The 15,316-nt window shown below is 35.2% G+C and overlaps 1 protein-coding gene across 1 annotated transcript; it reads left to right on the top strand.

The window, feature by feature from the left end:
* Positions 1-230: 230 nt before the first annotated feature.
* LOC149946440 (organic cation transporter protein-like) lies at positions 231-14,875 on the top strand. Its single transcript, XM_090170756.1, has 8 exons — positions 231-566; positions 1,167-1,270; positions 4,785-4,926; positions 5,280-5,368; positions 10,212-10,429; positions 10,924-11,111; positions 13,472-13,602; positions 14,791-14,875. The coding sequence occupies exons 1-8, from the start codon at positions 231-233 to the stop codon at positions 14,873-14,875; spliced, it is 1,293 nt and encodes a 430-aa protein (XP_090026882.1).
* Positions 14,876-15,316: the final 441 nt, after the last annotated feature.

Below are 15,316 nucleotides of genomic sequence, written 5' to 3'. Positions count from 1 at the left end.
CTACTCGCTCGAATTTAACCAAAGGCAGACAGACTAAAATATTGTATTTCCAATTTGGGAGGTATCATTCCGTCGATTTATTTGAAACTGCTTGTTAGTTGACTAGTTGTACGTGTTCGTTGTACCTGCTGGATAAAAACAGGTGTATCACGAGTTATATATTTTTATCCTCGATAAAGTCAGGATCAATAACGCTGCACTTTGCTGAGCGGCTTCACTCACTATCTACGATGGATGTCACCGACGTGATCGGAAGATTTGGGAAATATCAGTTGAAATTAATTTGCCTCTACGCGTATTTAGCGATCGTGCTGTCTTTCTTATTTTACGGATACAACTTCATTTCAAGGGTTCCCGATTTCCAGTGCCAACCTCATTCATCTAGTTTCGACGGTCATGTTTCCAGCGCTATGGCCGTTGACGGCTGGAATGGATCTTTGACAAAGTGCCATTTTACCCGTGAAGGAGAATTTCCACTGGGAAATGAAAGCGTTGATTTCGTTGAAGTTCCTTGTAAAAAATGGATTTACCCGAATGTGAGCCGACGTTTTTCCATTGTAACGGAGGTACGTGTCACTATAACTTACTTATCCTACTATAACACCTATTCTATTGCTTGGCTTGTATAAGTAAACTCTTCGTCCTGCTGGAATTGGTCACGATTGCCCATGAACGGCCTTGGTTAAATCCATGGATTTGAAAAGTCCATCTGCTTGCATTAGCAAAATATAATTTGTTTATACAGTTTAGAAAGTTGAATACGGAAATGGGAGATCCAAATTGAATCAAACTTTATCCAATGCTGATCTTCATCATTTGATCCAAACATATTTGATCCTTTCCGGATAATGTTTGATCCAATCTTGATCTGGATTTATTTGATTCCAAAATATTTGATCCATCCGGATATGACTTGATTGAATATTGATCATGATTATTTGATCCTTTCTTGATATGACTTGATCCAATCTTGATCTTATCTCCAAAAATTGATCAAATGATACAATATTACGGTAATAATAAGTGCATAGAATGAAGGGCTTTCCATATGCCTCCTCCCTAGAATAAGAGAATTTCAAGTTCATCGATGGTGGCGGTGCCTTTTTTATTTTATTATTTTATATGTCCGTAAGATATTTTAATTTTAATCATCGCGATGATTGCAGTGGGATTTGGTGTGTTCAAGATCGTGGATAATATCATTTGGATACATTATCTTCGCTGTTGGAAATTTCGTGGCATTCGTTCCAACCGGCTACTTCTCGGACCGGTTCGTAGATACACGTAAACAATAGAAGTTAAAGCACTCAGGTCAATTTCTGCAGAATTTATCTAGGCGCCAGGTATGGTTAGTCACTGTACCCATACACTGATAACACCTCCGACTTTATGGAAAAATATTTGATTGGTTAACAATAGCCTCGTGCGAAGTAATCAGCTATTGTTTTACCCAAAATCTAGGATAGCATATTTTTCATTATCAAATGACTTTCAGGGCAGAATATTATACTTTCATGGAAAGTTAACGTGCATTAGGGCCCGTCACATTGATCACGTTCAATAATGGCCAGTTCATATTTTTAACTTTAATGTGAGTTGTCGAAAAAACCTTTTTTATCCGTTGTTTGAATAGGTTTGGGAGAAGAAAGATTACTTTGTTTGGAAGCATTCTTCTGCTTTGCGCAAACACCGCTGTTGTCCTAGGATGGGATAGCCTTCCTTTTTTCCTGGTCATGAGATTGGTTTTGGGGATCTCTTACGTTATTACATTAACGCCGTGTTCGTGCTTAGGTAAGAAATGTTTCTATTTCTAGAAATTAACAGGATTTCAGTAGTGAAAATCATTTAATTATGATCAATGATAAGTTATAAAATATTCTAAAATTAGTATGATTAGATTGAAATGGAACTTTAAAAACTTTAACTATATTTGATTTACCTCATTAATAACTGGATTCTAGCACTTGAATGTAATGACGATGTACCACATAAATACATTAAATTGTATTCGATTCTGCGGATCTCATAAGCTAGGTCATAATGTTGGTGAAATAAAATTAAATATGCAGTGATTAGTAGACAGTAAACGTAACTTATCATGGTAATTGAAACAACTATATTATTGAATGCGATCAAAATATAGCAATATTTGGTAGACGCAATTGAATAAAAATCGTTTTGGTGAATCTCAGGTCTGTCGAATTTAAGTATTCGTTTTATGTATTTATTTTTGATATTAGATAAATCTTTTAAATACGAGTAATTCCTGAATTTACGACAAGTTAATAAATGCACATTTGTGGTTTTGCCTATAAACGTTTTTGTGTAATCTATATATTATTTATTAGATATGTTTCTGTAAAATGTAACTTAGAAATGCTATAGTTACAAATTTACTTAAAATAGTTCGTCAAATAACCTAATCACAGTCTAAACTGAACATCTTCATGTACTATTTTCACGCGGTCTATATTTAAATGGTATTTAAGGTTTTGGGTGCCCTCAGCCTGTAAAAGTTCTGATTTGAGAACCACTACTACCAGCTTGGCTGAAGGCTAGAGGTATACCATTCTTGTCTTCAAGGAAAAGTGTCGACGACGATCCCCGTTTTGCAGTGGAACAGATATAACCCTCGGTGAAACATTGAGCTTCAAAGATTGTACTTCATTCGAGCCAATTTAAAATGACCGTCATCTTGAATCATGGCTGCACAGTAGAATCTTAGAATAAAACTTGGTTCACGGTAATAGTATGTGTACTGAGCTGATCGGTACAGGGGTATACAAATATATTAGTCTATGTACTGAGCTGTTTGCTCACGTGTCATGAAGGACTGCCCCCATAGTCCTACGCATTGTAACACGGCTATCTGAATTAATGGCTTTAAAAACCACTCGATGAAAAATAATATTGGTGTCTAGTTCCTCGTGTTGGAATCTGCCTCAGGAACTATTACAGCTGCAAAGTTCACAAAATAAGTGTATAAAATATGGACGGTACATTTTCAAGGGGAAAGTATTTCGGTTTCGCCGAATACAGATGCATGTGTTTTGATCTATGAAAACACATTAATTACGTTTACCTGTCACGTCAAAAAAACTAGCAAGGTACCTAGATGATATTGCAAAATGAAGCGTTATATATGCAACCTACAAAACCATCACGCGTTCTAGCGTTGCTGTCTCCAATGGCACCTCATTGCTATATTAGAATTAGAATGCTTTACAACAATATTCACTCTATACTACGCATTTGGAACTTTCTACTTCAGCATGGCTTCATTGATTTTTTCAAATGTTATCGAGCATATTCCAAACTGTTCATTTTAAAGACTACATTATAACCTTTTTTTTGGCTAAAGAGATCGCTATTTTGACTTACAATGATAATTTAATTTATTAGGTTATCCAGTGATGTCGGAATAATTTTTTTAGTCTAGTTTTCAGGTTTTATTTATCAATTGAAAATTCAAGGTAACATTTTGTATTACTATGTTACTTCTCAGTAATACTGAATTCTGATATTTGACATTAACTATGCTATTTTTGAGATGCACATTTTTGAAAGATCTGGCCCCTATTACATTACATTACATTACTGGTAAAAAGTGAAGATAGCAATATTAATTAACACGATGTATCAGGATAATGATATAAAAAACTCGCAACTTTTTATCGTTCCAGTGATTGAAAACCTAGGCCCGACTAAGCGATATGTGACAGCCTCCGTTATGATCTCTTTTGGGGTCGGAGCTATGTTTCATGCTTTATTATTTTGGTGGTTAGAAGACTGGAAGATTCAATTTGTGGTCATTTCATTTCCCCTTCAAGTGCTGCTAATCCTCATCTTATGGAGGTATCAAAAATTATATATTTGAAAAATAAATCAGGTAATGTTCAAGAGGAGGGTATATTTAAATGTATAGTAATATCATAATAGGAAGATTGAGAAACTCAAAAAATTTAACGCAAGAATGTATTTAGTTTAACGGAGAATATGTTACCACAACTATTGTCTCTGTTATCATGACCCGCGAAATATATCAGCCGCCCACACGGTGAGAGAGCCTGCGAAAAAGGGGAAATTATCAAAAGATATTTAAGATTAAACCCATGATTCAATTTATGTAACGAAAAGGTTTAGTTAGGTTTTCGATTTCAGAATATTTATCTGAATCATCGGATAAAGAGACATTTCGAGTTGTAATTTTTAAATGCCAGGCTCTTATCTCAGTGGCTGTGCTGTAACTAGATCGAAGCAGTGATGCGGCCGCATAAGGCCCAGGACCCAGAGGCGGCCTAAAAAAGTACCTTAGTAAAATACAATTGTAAATATTGCAGCCACGTTCAGCGGTGTGATTCAGTTAACACTATCGGAGCTCTTTTATACATAGATCGATAAAGTTGTTGGTAAGATTTTTAATAATTTATGATCAAAGTTACGTGTAGCATCGTAATACCCTACGTTCCGCCAACCTGTGTAAAACGTATGTGTCCTCAAATTAATTCAATGTGTGAAAATAAAATTTTGGAAAGCTTTGTTTTTCTATGAAATCAATGCTCACAGAACAAAAACTGCCAAACGAGCTGCTCGACAAAGATCGAAGCGTCAACTTAACTTGGACCAAAATATTTAAACTTAATTACGAACGTTCTGTTTGAAGTGTTTATCTGTAGCTCTACTGGCTGATTCGTGTATTTCTCCTTTTTTATTTCGTTCTTTGATGTGATCAAAGAAAGAAACAATATTTAAGTTTATATCTTTACTAAATTTGCTCCACGCAGATATTTCCCCGAATCATCGCGCTGGCTACTGTCCAAGAGTAGATTTGAAGAAGCCAAAAGTGAAATATCTCGAGCAGCACGACAAAATGGCAGGAAAAAAAATATAGATGAAGCAATGGATCTCTTGAAACAGAAAATTCTGGTAAGCTTTTCAATTAAATTGCCATTAGAGAAAGACAAAAACTAAATTTAGTATGTCTAATTGTAGAGCCGTATAAAAATACATTTCGAATAAGTAATCCTTCCCTAATTTTAAAAATTGTTTTTCAAAAACACCTAATAAAACCACTGAACTCAGACGATGTTTATTTTATCATATTCAGTTTCAGGTAGATTTTCCCATTAACTGAGTAAAATTACTTTGATCTAAATCCAACGAACATGCTGAAAAAGATAGACAGAAAAATAACCTTTGACCTCATACCGCTATCGTAAAATTTCTTACAAACTCATCAAATAAGATTTCGTCCTCATAAAAACCATGCTAATTTTTAGGAGGAAGAAAATAAAGACAAATCAACATTTATAACGCTAATGAAGGACAGAAATCTGCGATATATTGCAGCGGCTGTTTATTTCTTAAAGTACGTTTTCTATAATATTATTTTATTTTTGATCCACTTAAGTGTTTGTGTTAAAATTATAATTCCAAGAGCTCGTTTTATTTATTTATTTATTTATTTATAACATGGGAGAATGACAATGTTGAGGCTTCAAGGTCAAATATATAAAAATTTGACGAGATCGCTGAAACCAAAGCGGTTCTTCCCTCACCAAGTGTGTGTCATTCGCTTAAAGGTTGACGGCGTAACTTCCCACAGCTCGCCTTTTCAGATTAGAGATACACCCCTTTTCGCTCCCAACCCTCTCTTATACGCCCCCCACGCGTTCGCCATTACCAGGCTTGGGTATTTAGGCAGAGGGTATGGAGAATGAGGGCTAAAGGGGGAAAACTCCAATAGAAGCGCCCAGCAAATTGAGTGTATTGCCACGTAACGGCCAACCCGAAAACCTGGCAAACTGATGGATTTTCATCTGTTTATTCTGTTTAGTGTTTTATATTGCATTGGCAAACCCAATCTGAAGCAGCAGAATAATTTATATAGCCGCCTACAATTCAGAACCAACTGGTGTTTCTATTTTCCCTTTTGCAATTGGGTAATTATTTCTGAAATCGACAGGGTTTGTTGCTCGATAGTGGCGGATTTCAACCAAACTTTTTTGTGGGTTTATATAGCACTCGTATGGAAATGTTTGAAGCACTTGGGCCCTAATTGGAAAATTTCAAAAGTTATGAATTTTTCATATTTGACTTTTTTTGAATAGATTTTGCGCACTGTTTTCATATTATATTGAATATCTCAATTGGTATTAGTTTTTTAAATACGAAATTTGGTATCCCAGGCTAAAAGGACCATCTAAAGTCGATATTGAGGTTAATTTTTTTATAGATGTTATAGTTTTTGCAATATGAGCTCATTAGGGGGGTAGTACTTGATGTTTGATTCAGAAAAAGGGTCAACTGGAAATTCATTAAATATTTTAGCTAAAAGCCTACTTATAGAGAGAAAATATACGTTAAAATAAAATTGATGGTATCTCGATTATTAAGGTCAAAATAATGTTTTTAAATTATAAGGTTTATTCATTTTCACACAAAATATTGCTAATAAATTAAACACAAGGTAGGACTTATCATTTATTTACACAAAAAGGATGTGCTCCAAAATTTATGAAATTTTATATTAAACATCTCGGCGCACGTATATTGCTTACCGAAAAATTTTGTGAAGGTGAAATAAAAATTACTGAAAAATTATTAAAGGTGAAACAATACATTCAATAAATATTTTTTTAAGATAGTAAAAAACTAATTTTTTTTTTCTATTTTGAGAAAACCGATAAGACTTTCTTCGAACATTCTTCATCAAAATAATAGTGTCTTCCCCTAGGGCACGTTGGACGTTTAACCTCGCACAGAATTTGACTCTTTGTAATATGGTGTTCGTCTTTTCTATTTGGCCAAAAATAGTAACTCTGAAACCCAGGGGGGTGAAAAAATTTCACCAGAGACTCTTCGTATTCAAAAGAGAATTTAATATACTATACAAATATAATTATTTATACTATTTATTTAATTAACATTATTTCGTGCCAGTTGGATTAAATTAGTTTAAAGTAAACCTTCCCACGAGTTAGGTATATCTTGCAGTACGACATGATGGAACCGTACGCATATTTCCATAAATCATAAAATTAGGCGTATCTATTAAAATATACATTTAGCGCGTGACAACAGCTCGGGCGCGAAGATTATCGTAAAATTTCACCAATTTTGAAGCACACCCTTTTTGTGTAAATAAATGATAAGTCCTACCTTGTGTTTAATTTATTAGCAATATTTGTATGAAAATGAATAAACCTTAAAATTTAAAAAAAAAATTTGACCTTAATAATCGAGATACCATCAATTTTATTTTAACGTATATTTTCTCTCTATAAGTAGGCTTTTAGCTAAAATATTTAATGAATTTCCAGTCGACCCTTTTTCTGAATCAAACATCAAGTACTACCCCCATAATGAGCTCATATTGCAAAAACTATAACATCTATAAAACAATTGACCCCAATATCGACTTTAGATGGTCCTTTTAGCCTGGGATACCAAATTTCGTATTTAAAAAACCAATACCAATTGAGATATTCAATATAATATGAAGACAGTGCGCAAAATCTATTAAAAAAAGTCAAATTTGAAGAATTCATAACTTTTGAAATTTTTCAATTAGGGCCCGCGTGCTTCATACATTTCCATACGAGTGCTATATAAACCCACAAAAAAAGTTTGGTTGAAATCCGCCACTATCGAGCAACAAACCCTGTCGATTTCAGAAATAATTACCCATTTGCCATTTCCACCAAGCAGGAGTAAAAGGAGTAACAACAAACCTCCTAAATTCTAACATTCGTTCATGGTGTAGTGTAGCTAGTGTAAATTTGGGAAGTTAAATAAGGGTGCAATTTTGGACTAAGTATACGCTAATAACTTTTACCTCTTATGTCCCGCGCTGAAAGTTTGATAAAACCTTATAGTAGAGTCGTCTGCTAATTTGTCCATAATTTTATTTCAATTACTTACATCAAAGATAATTTAAACTCGTACCCTAGATTCGAATACTGAGAGCTTTCCCATTGACGCTTTTGATACGAAGCGTTTACCCTTTTCCGGCACGTGACCTCAGAAAAATCGCGCTCCATCGGTTGAGGTAAGACGCAAACCATCGAGCGAATTTTTTCTGAGTTCCGGCGGGAAGTGGGTAAAGCTATCAGCAACGCGCGAGAGAGTGATTTCGAATCTAGGGTACAAGTTTAAATTATCTTTGCTTACATTGACCAATACATTAATGTATTCTTTTCAACCATGAATACAAACTGCTTTAGATAATCTAGCCTCAGTCGCTAACAAGGGAGAGGCTTAGTTATTATGATGTTGGTTACGCGCTGCCGCTCAAAAATTGTATTGAAGCTTGGATTACTATTGAAGCTTGGATTACTATTAATCCAAGATTGAAGGACAACGTTTTGAAACTTGACTAGCTTTCAGTGCCAAGGCTTAGCGCAAAATTTTGTTTCTAAATTTTCAACACACATCTTTTTGATTGAATGAAAATAATAATAAATTCCTTTACTTACGATTATCAAGAAATTTGGTTGAAGTGCAGGTATTTTTCTAAGAATCCCGAGTCATTGTTTTGGACAGTTAAATGATTTAAATCACGCAATCCCGCAAGCGTTTTGTTGATCCTTATTGGCTCAAGTGATTATGTAAAACGCAGTAAAATTTCGTAAATGTCAAACTAGTAACATTAGTATAACAATTGAGAGGCAGAGGTTGATCCCTTATAAAAATGGTTTTATCGAGAAGGTTTAATATTTTATAAAACATATGGGTATCTAATTGTACAGATTTTATATCAAAGAAAGACCGGAGATACCATTTACAGTAAAAATTGACATTCAAAGAAACATTTAAAGGTCCAGAGTGAATTATTAATAAAATTGTAATTAAATATCAATTAAAACCAGGCTGTAAAGCTTAACCATTGCTAAGACATCTTGGTGCTTTAAATCAAACTATTGTTCATTGTACAGTAGAAATTGACTTTCCAAAAACCTTTTTGAGGTTTAAAGTGGATTACTGAAATAAATTTTATTTAAAATATCAATTAAAAACCACCATTAAAACTTTGCAACAGCTGAAACGTTTTTGCATTACAATGTTTCAGCTTTTTTTAAATCAAATTTATATTACATTACAGTTAAATTATAAGTAACATATTAGCATTAAGTATGCCAATTTCCTTGCACTCGAACTGAGTGGCATGTTATCATTCTAAGGTAGTAGTATATTTTGCAACAAATATCAATGAATCTAATTACTAGTAGCTTCTCGTGTAATTGACAAACTAATCACAATCACATATGCAAAACTAGGGCAAAATATTTGTCAAACCTTTAAAAATTTAGGAGAACAAACAAGTGTGAGTTCAAAATAGCAATTGTATGTAAATACATATTCTTGGGAAAGATGGCATTACACGGTTGACTGAAGTTACAACGCCAATTTTCAATTACTAGTATAATATAAATATTATATATTAGGATACATTTTTAGACCATTATTAAATGAAATTGAATCAAGCTTACGTTTAGCACTAAACATGATTATAAATTTGGAAAATTACACCTCTTTGAAGGGCGGAAACACAAACGGACTTAATTTTAAAAGTTTTTTACTTTTAGTATAGTTAATTTCGCATATTTAAACAGGGTTGCCACACGTCAGGGAAAAATCAGGGAATTAAAGAATGGACCTAAAAATTCAGGGAAATATCAGGGAATTTTTAGAATTTCTAAAAAGTCAGGGAATTAAATTTTATATTGGCACTCTAGATCTATGACAAATTCTATGATTATCATTTATTTCCTTGAAAGTTTGGCTAATTTTTTCAACATTGCAATAACCCTTTTACTGAAATATAAGCTCATTAAATTTATTAACTTCTGATAAAAGCAAAATATAAAATAAAAATTTGGCCTTAAAATGTCAGGGAAAATCTCTTACAATGGTGAGGGAAAACAGGGAATAGTAAGGGAATTTGAATCTCAAAATTTTGTGGCAACCCTGTTAAACGTATCTCAACCAAAAGTCTTTTGAAAAAAACTATTTATTCCTTGCGTATCACTATCAACACAGTCTGGTTTTTCATTATTCTTGACAGTGAGTACAATGGTGCTAGCCTTGCTAATTCTTCAGCATGAAAAAAAACGTTACTCCAAATTTAAAAGTCTTAGTTTTCGAATCCCATAGAAAGGTGTCCTGAGTTCAGTTCCTTTATTTCTGCAATAATCTTTTAACGTTATCAGTTTCGTGAAAGCGTTCATAAGCCGTGGATTTGAGATCTCTGTGACGCAACTGGCAGGATCCTTCGTCATGAACATGGCCCTTCTGGGATTGACTAAATGTGTCCAATGCGGGGTTAACATGACTGTGTTTAAGTTGTTTCGCCGGAAGAGGGCCATCCTCATCTCGCTTGTGACGACAGGGTTCTGCTTTTCACTCGCTGGGTTTTGCCAGTTTAAAGGTAAAGTTATGGAATAAGTAAATTTTTTAATTTTAATAATACGGTTGAAAAAGATGATCAGTTAGTTCGTTAAATTTTCACATTTCTTAAAACATAATGGTAAGAAATAAACGTGCATAAGTGTAATAGTCATCCTATTGAAAAAAATAGTACATCGGGCTGTAAAATGCTTTCAAGCGATATCAATCATTAGAACCAAAATGTTATTTTTATTTGTATTTCCTAGTTATTTTAACCAAGTTTTTGAAATAACGACTGGACCCTATTTACAAGACATTTAACGCGGGTTTGCTAAGGACGAAGACATTTCGAGGTGGTGCATTTATTGTTAAACGTGTAGCACCATCTATGAGCGACAAAGTTTTTGCTTGATTTTCAATTATTTTGATACATAATTTCTAAACAAGTCTTTTTACATATTTTGGTAATATTGTAGTTATCATAATTTATGTTATAGAACTTGTGTTTCATTTCATATCCTTTCACCCATGAAGGGTATAAGCAATATTGGCTGGAAGTTTCCTTGTCAATTATGGGAAATATGTCACTGAACGTTGCCAGTTCCATGATCTACTACACGGTCAACGAGTTGTTCCCAACACACATCAGAGTCACAGCCCTAGGCACAGGTTATCTTTTCTCAAGAATCGGACACATGCTTTCGCCGCTACCCGACTTATTAGTAAGTTCACCGATACACATTTATGATAAACCGCGTTACTTTATTTAGCTCTGTTTTATTATTCTATTAATGTTATTTGTGACTATATCTGCTAATCGCATTGGGTCCAAAATTGTATGCCTTCAGTTGGGACAGTTGACCAACAGAACCAACCAAAAAGTGAAAAACCCCATTAAGGACAGTCGCGCCTTAGAAGCATCCAACTAAAGAAGAACTATTCCCCACTTAATTTTCCCATTTGTATCACAGCCGTGGGAGTAATGTACCGCCACTTACGAACTTACAATCGGCAAAGAATGGAGCCAAAGGTTTGACAACTGGAGACCACCTCCAACCGCACAGCTGGAACCGAAAACACCAACTTGGCCCAAAAGCCGGAGAAGCAGATCTTTGAGCCGGGAGATACTAATTTGCCCAGAACTTGCTATTTTAAGAAATAGACAAGGATTTGCAAAATAAATACTAATTTGCCCAGAACTTTTGCAAAATGCGTTATCTATCTATTGTGTTTGAGATCCGTGATCTTGGGAGGCAAAATTTCTTCTGGTCTCTCGAATTTCTAAGAACGGGGATCTTGTAAGCCAGAATTTCCTCTACTCTATACACTATCTGAGTTCCGTGATGTTGTGAGGCAGAATTTACTCTGGTTTCTCAACTTTCTGAGGACCGTGATCTTAGAATCCAAAATTTCTTGTGGTCTCCCGACTTTCTGAGGACCGTGATCTTAGAATCCAAAATTTCTTGTGGTCTCCCGACTTTCTGAGTTCCGTGAAGTTGGGAGGCAGAATTTCATCAGGTCTCTCGACTTTCTGAGGTCCGTGATCCTGGAAGACAGAATTTCCTCTACGCTATCTACTCTCTGAGGCCCGTGATGTTGGGAGGCAGAATTTACTCTGGTTTCTCGACTTTCTGTGGATCGTGATCTTGGAATCCAGAATTTCTTCTGGTCTCTCAACTTTCTGAGGTCCTTGATGTTCGAAGGCAGAATTTCCTCTGGGCTATCGACTATCTGAGGCCCGTGATGTTGGGAGGCAGAATTTACTCTGGTTTCTCGACTTTCTGTGGATCGTGATCTTGGAATCCAGAATTTCTTCTGGTCTCTCAACTTTCTGAGGTCCTTGATGTTCGAAGGCAGAATTTCCTCTGGGCTATCGACTATCTGAGATCCGTGATCTTTAAAGCCTGACTTATCTCTGGTCTCTCGGCTATCTGAGGTCCGTGATTTTGGGAGGCAGAGTTCCCTCTGGTCTCTCGACTATCTGAGTGACATGACCTCGGGAGGCAGAATTTCCTCCGGTCTCTCAAATTTCTGTAGACGGTGATCTAGGAAGCCAGAATTTCCTCTGGTCTCTCGACTATCTGAGTTCCATGATCTAGGGAGGCAGAGTTTTCTCAGCAGGTCTCTCTAATATCTAAGGTCCATGCTCTTTAGAGGCAGAATTTCCTCTGGAGATCTCTTGTCTTTTGAGAATTACATACTATGTAATTATGTAACATAGTGTTCCGTGTGAAATGTTAGTAGTAGTATGCATAGTGTAACATTTCACACGGAACATACAATAAGTGGACCCAAAAAAGGATAATTCTTATAATCCTTGAGCTTTTGAGAAGGTAACCTCTTGGTCGCGAGGCACGAGCTAAACTAAAGATCTAAAAGTTAGAAATGCTACAGGAATTTTGTGCATTTTTACCAACGTAATTTACGTTATATGCAGCTACAAAGGTTTTATTAAATACAATGCTTTCTGGCATACTTATTTAAGTTACATAAATTTAGTTACCCGTTTTCAACTTTCCCGTTCATTTTCATGTGTTTTAACTTTTTTTAAATGAGGCAATAAGTCAGGAGTAATATGTCTAGTAGATGATCTACAACTAACAATGTATGTTATTTCGTATCAAAATAATAAAACATATCTCTCTCGCGACAGAACTATCCACCTCCCCTTACTGCTTTTGTTCTTCGCTTGAAACATGTACCTTCATAAGGTGATTTTTCAAAATAGGTTACCGAAATAGAATAAAGTACCGCACGAATTTAGTCTTGTGTTGTTTTGTTTAAACCATTACATCGAGAAAATATCGTTTATAAATTAGCACATATCTCTACATAATTTTGATATTTTCCGTCGTTAAGCGTAGTAATATTGAGTCGCGATTCTGTGTGATGTAAATTATTGCGATGTGTGAACATTTCTAAAGCTATCTGCCTTATAAATAGGTAAAAATTCCTACAGAAACTATAAATGTATATTTTTCAGTTTATTGGTCTAGGTGGATACTTCTCTCGTAAGAGACATCTTATAAACGTCTGTTCTTAATAAAGCTATAGCACAACTTATGAGTTGTTGGTTATTTAGGGAAGAACGTACGGACGATCCATTCCCTCCATTATCTTCGGCGTGTTGTCATTGGCGGGTGGCATCGTTTCAACTACGCTCCCAGAAACCAAGAACAAACACTTACCCGACACGTTAGACGATTGCAAAAGGTGAGAACATATTGCCATGGATTCTCAGGCCGACAAATATTATGGCTAAATCTGAAGGATCCATAGTACGTACGAAAGAAATTTCAAATGTAGCGTTTTTTTGTGGCGTATAAAATCTTAACTAGCAGACAAGGGATTTGGGCATTCGACAAAATCCCGATTATAGCGAAAACCAGTTGCAGAATCTCAAAATAAGCATAAAAACCCGGTTATCAACTCGAAAATCAAGACTCAAAATTAATTTCTGATGTTTCTTATCACAATTAGATTTGAAATCCACTTACACCACCCACAAATGTGTTTCACGAATTTTCTGATAATCTGAACGCAAATCGTTACCATAAATAGAGAAGCGAGATAAGTTCACCTAAGACCAAGGGACCCCAGATTTGACGAGTTCCTCGAGTGGACTAGAACCACAGTCTTACCTGACCCTAAACCCCAGTTTAAAGGGAATATAACCTGCAAAAAAATCTTTATGGAAGACCCCTTCAATTTTTCAAATTTCCCGTACAGTGGCGCCAAACATTTCTAAAGCCAAAGGCAAGAGCGGCCAGAGCTGCAACCGTTGGTGTTCCACACCAAATACCTGAGGTTATATTCCCTTTAAAGGGCTACACCCGGAAAATTCGGGTAAAAATCAAGCACAACTGGCGTCTTCGGAGGCGATCGAAACACAAATTTTCCGTTAATTTCTTTCATATCCATATCCGGAAATTATTCGAATAAAAACTTATTTTTCATATTATATCGTATAATTAGTCCAAAAATAAACAGTTAATCGTATTTTTTATTATTAATTTAAATTTGGCGGTAATTTATCCGTTTCCCCAAGTTCTGCTTACGGCAAGTGTAAAAAAGAGATTCAGCAGGTATTCTTAATTCGCTAGCCAGTATTAGTGCACATACCCTGGATAAAAGCAGCTACTCTTTATATGATCTTTGCCGCTGATGGAAATTCACCGAAAACATATTTAAGCTTAAAGGTTACCCTCCACTATAGTAATGTGTTTTTCTTTACACGAGTACAGACTTAGAACTCCCAAAGTAGAATGTTTTAGCCTGAAACTATTAACCTATTAACGGAAACGGTTAGCGTCGACTGCCGATTCCTTTTCAAAGATGTTGTGCCAGTTTGGCGTGTAAAGTAATTTTTAATAATAAATCTATTTATCTTTCCCAATATAGATTAGCAAATACAAAGACGCAAATTAAATCCAAAGATCGTGAAAAGTCACCCGAAGAACAAAACCTCAATGTGCACTGCATATGATCGAAGCTTTTGAAAATTATTTACTATTAAATCTTTTAAAATTGCCTATTCGTTTTTAATTTCAAGTTTTCGTGTACCTTCTACCAGGTGGAAAGGTGGAACGAGAAAGGGGACCCGCTACAAATTATTCGGTTCCGTGTAGTCTGGGGCCCTTTTGAAGCCTTAGGGCCCTATCCATAGACGATAACCTCTCGTAAAGTTACGAAAAAGGGGGCGTGTCTAGTAGAAATACGATACTTTTTCAAAAACGCGTTCCAGAGACATATTAACGAGACAAAAAGTTTAGTATTTATTATATAAATTTTTATTTTCACGTTTAAACGCATTTGCGAGAGCTCTACGATAGCTCAGTAGCTCTCGTAAATGCGTTTAGACGCGAAAATAATATTTTTTTTTTTGAAAATGGCGGTGGAGTTTCTTCGAGCTAACGTGATGAATTAA

The sequence above is a fragment of the Leiobunum rupestre genome, chromosome 4 (genome assembly GCF_980474605.1).
Source record: "Leiobunum rupestre chromosome 4, qqLeiRupe1.1.hap1, whole genome shotgun sequence".
Lineage (NCBI taxonomy): Eukaryota > Metazoa > Arthropoda > Arachnida > Opiliones > Sclerosomatidae > Leiobunum > Leiobunum rupestre.
The sequence above is the reverse complement of the archived record's forward strand: the minus strand, read 5'-3'. Positions and strand labels throughout refer to the sequence as shown.

Coding starts and splice junctions, on each gene's coding strand:
- LOC149946440 (XM_090170756.1), top strand. CDS start 231: ATGGATGTCACCGACGTGATCGGAAGATTTGGGAAATATCAGTTGAAA. Junction 567..1,166: donor GTTTTTCCATTGTAACGGAG/GTACGTGTCACT, acceptor CGATGATTGCAG/TGGGATTTGGTGTGTTCAAG. Junction 5,369..10,211: donor GCGGCTGTTTATTTCTTAAA/GTACGTTTTCTA, acceptor TAACGTTATCAG/TTTCGTGAAAGCGTTCATAA.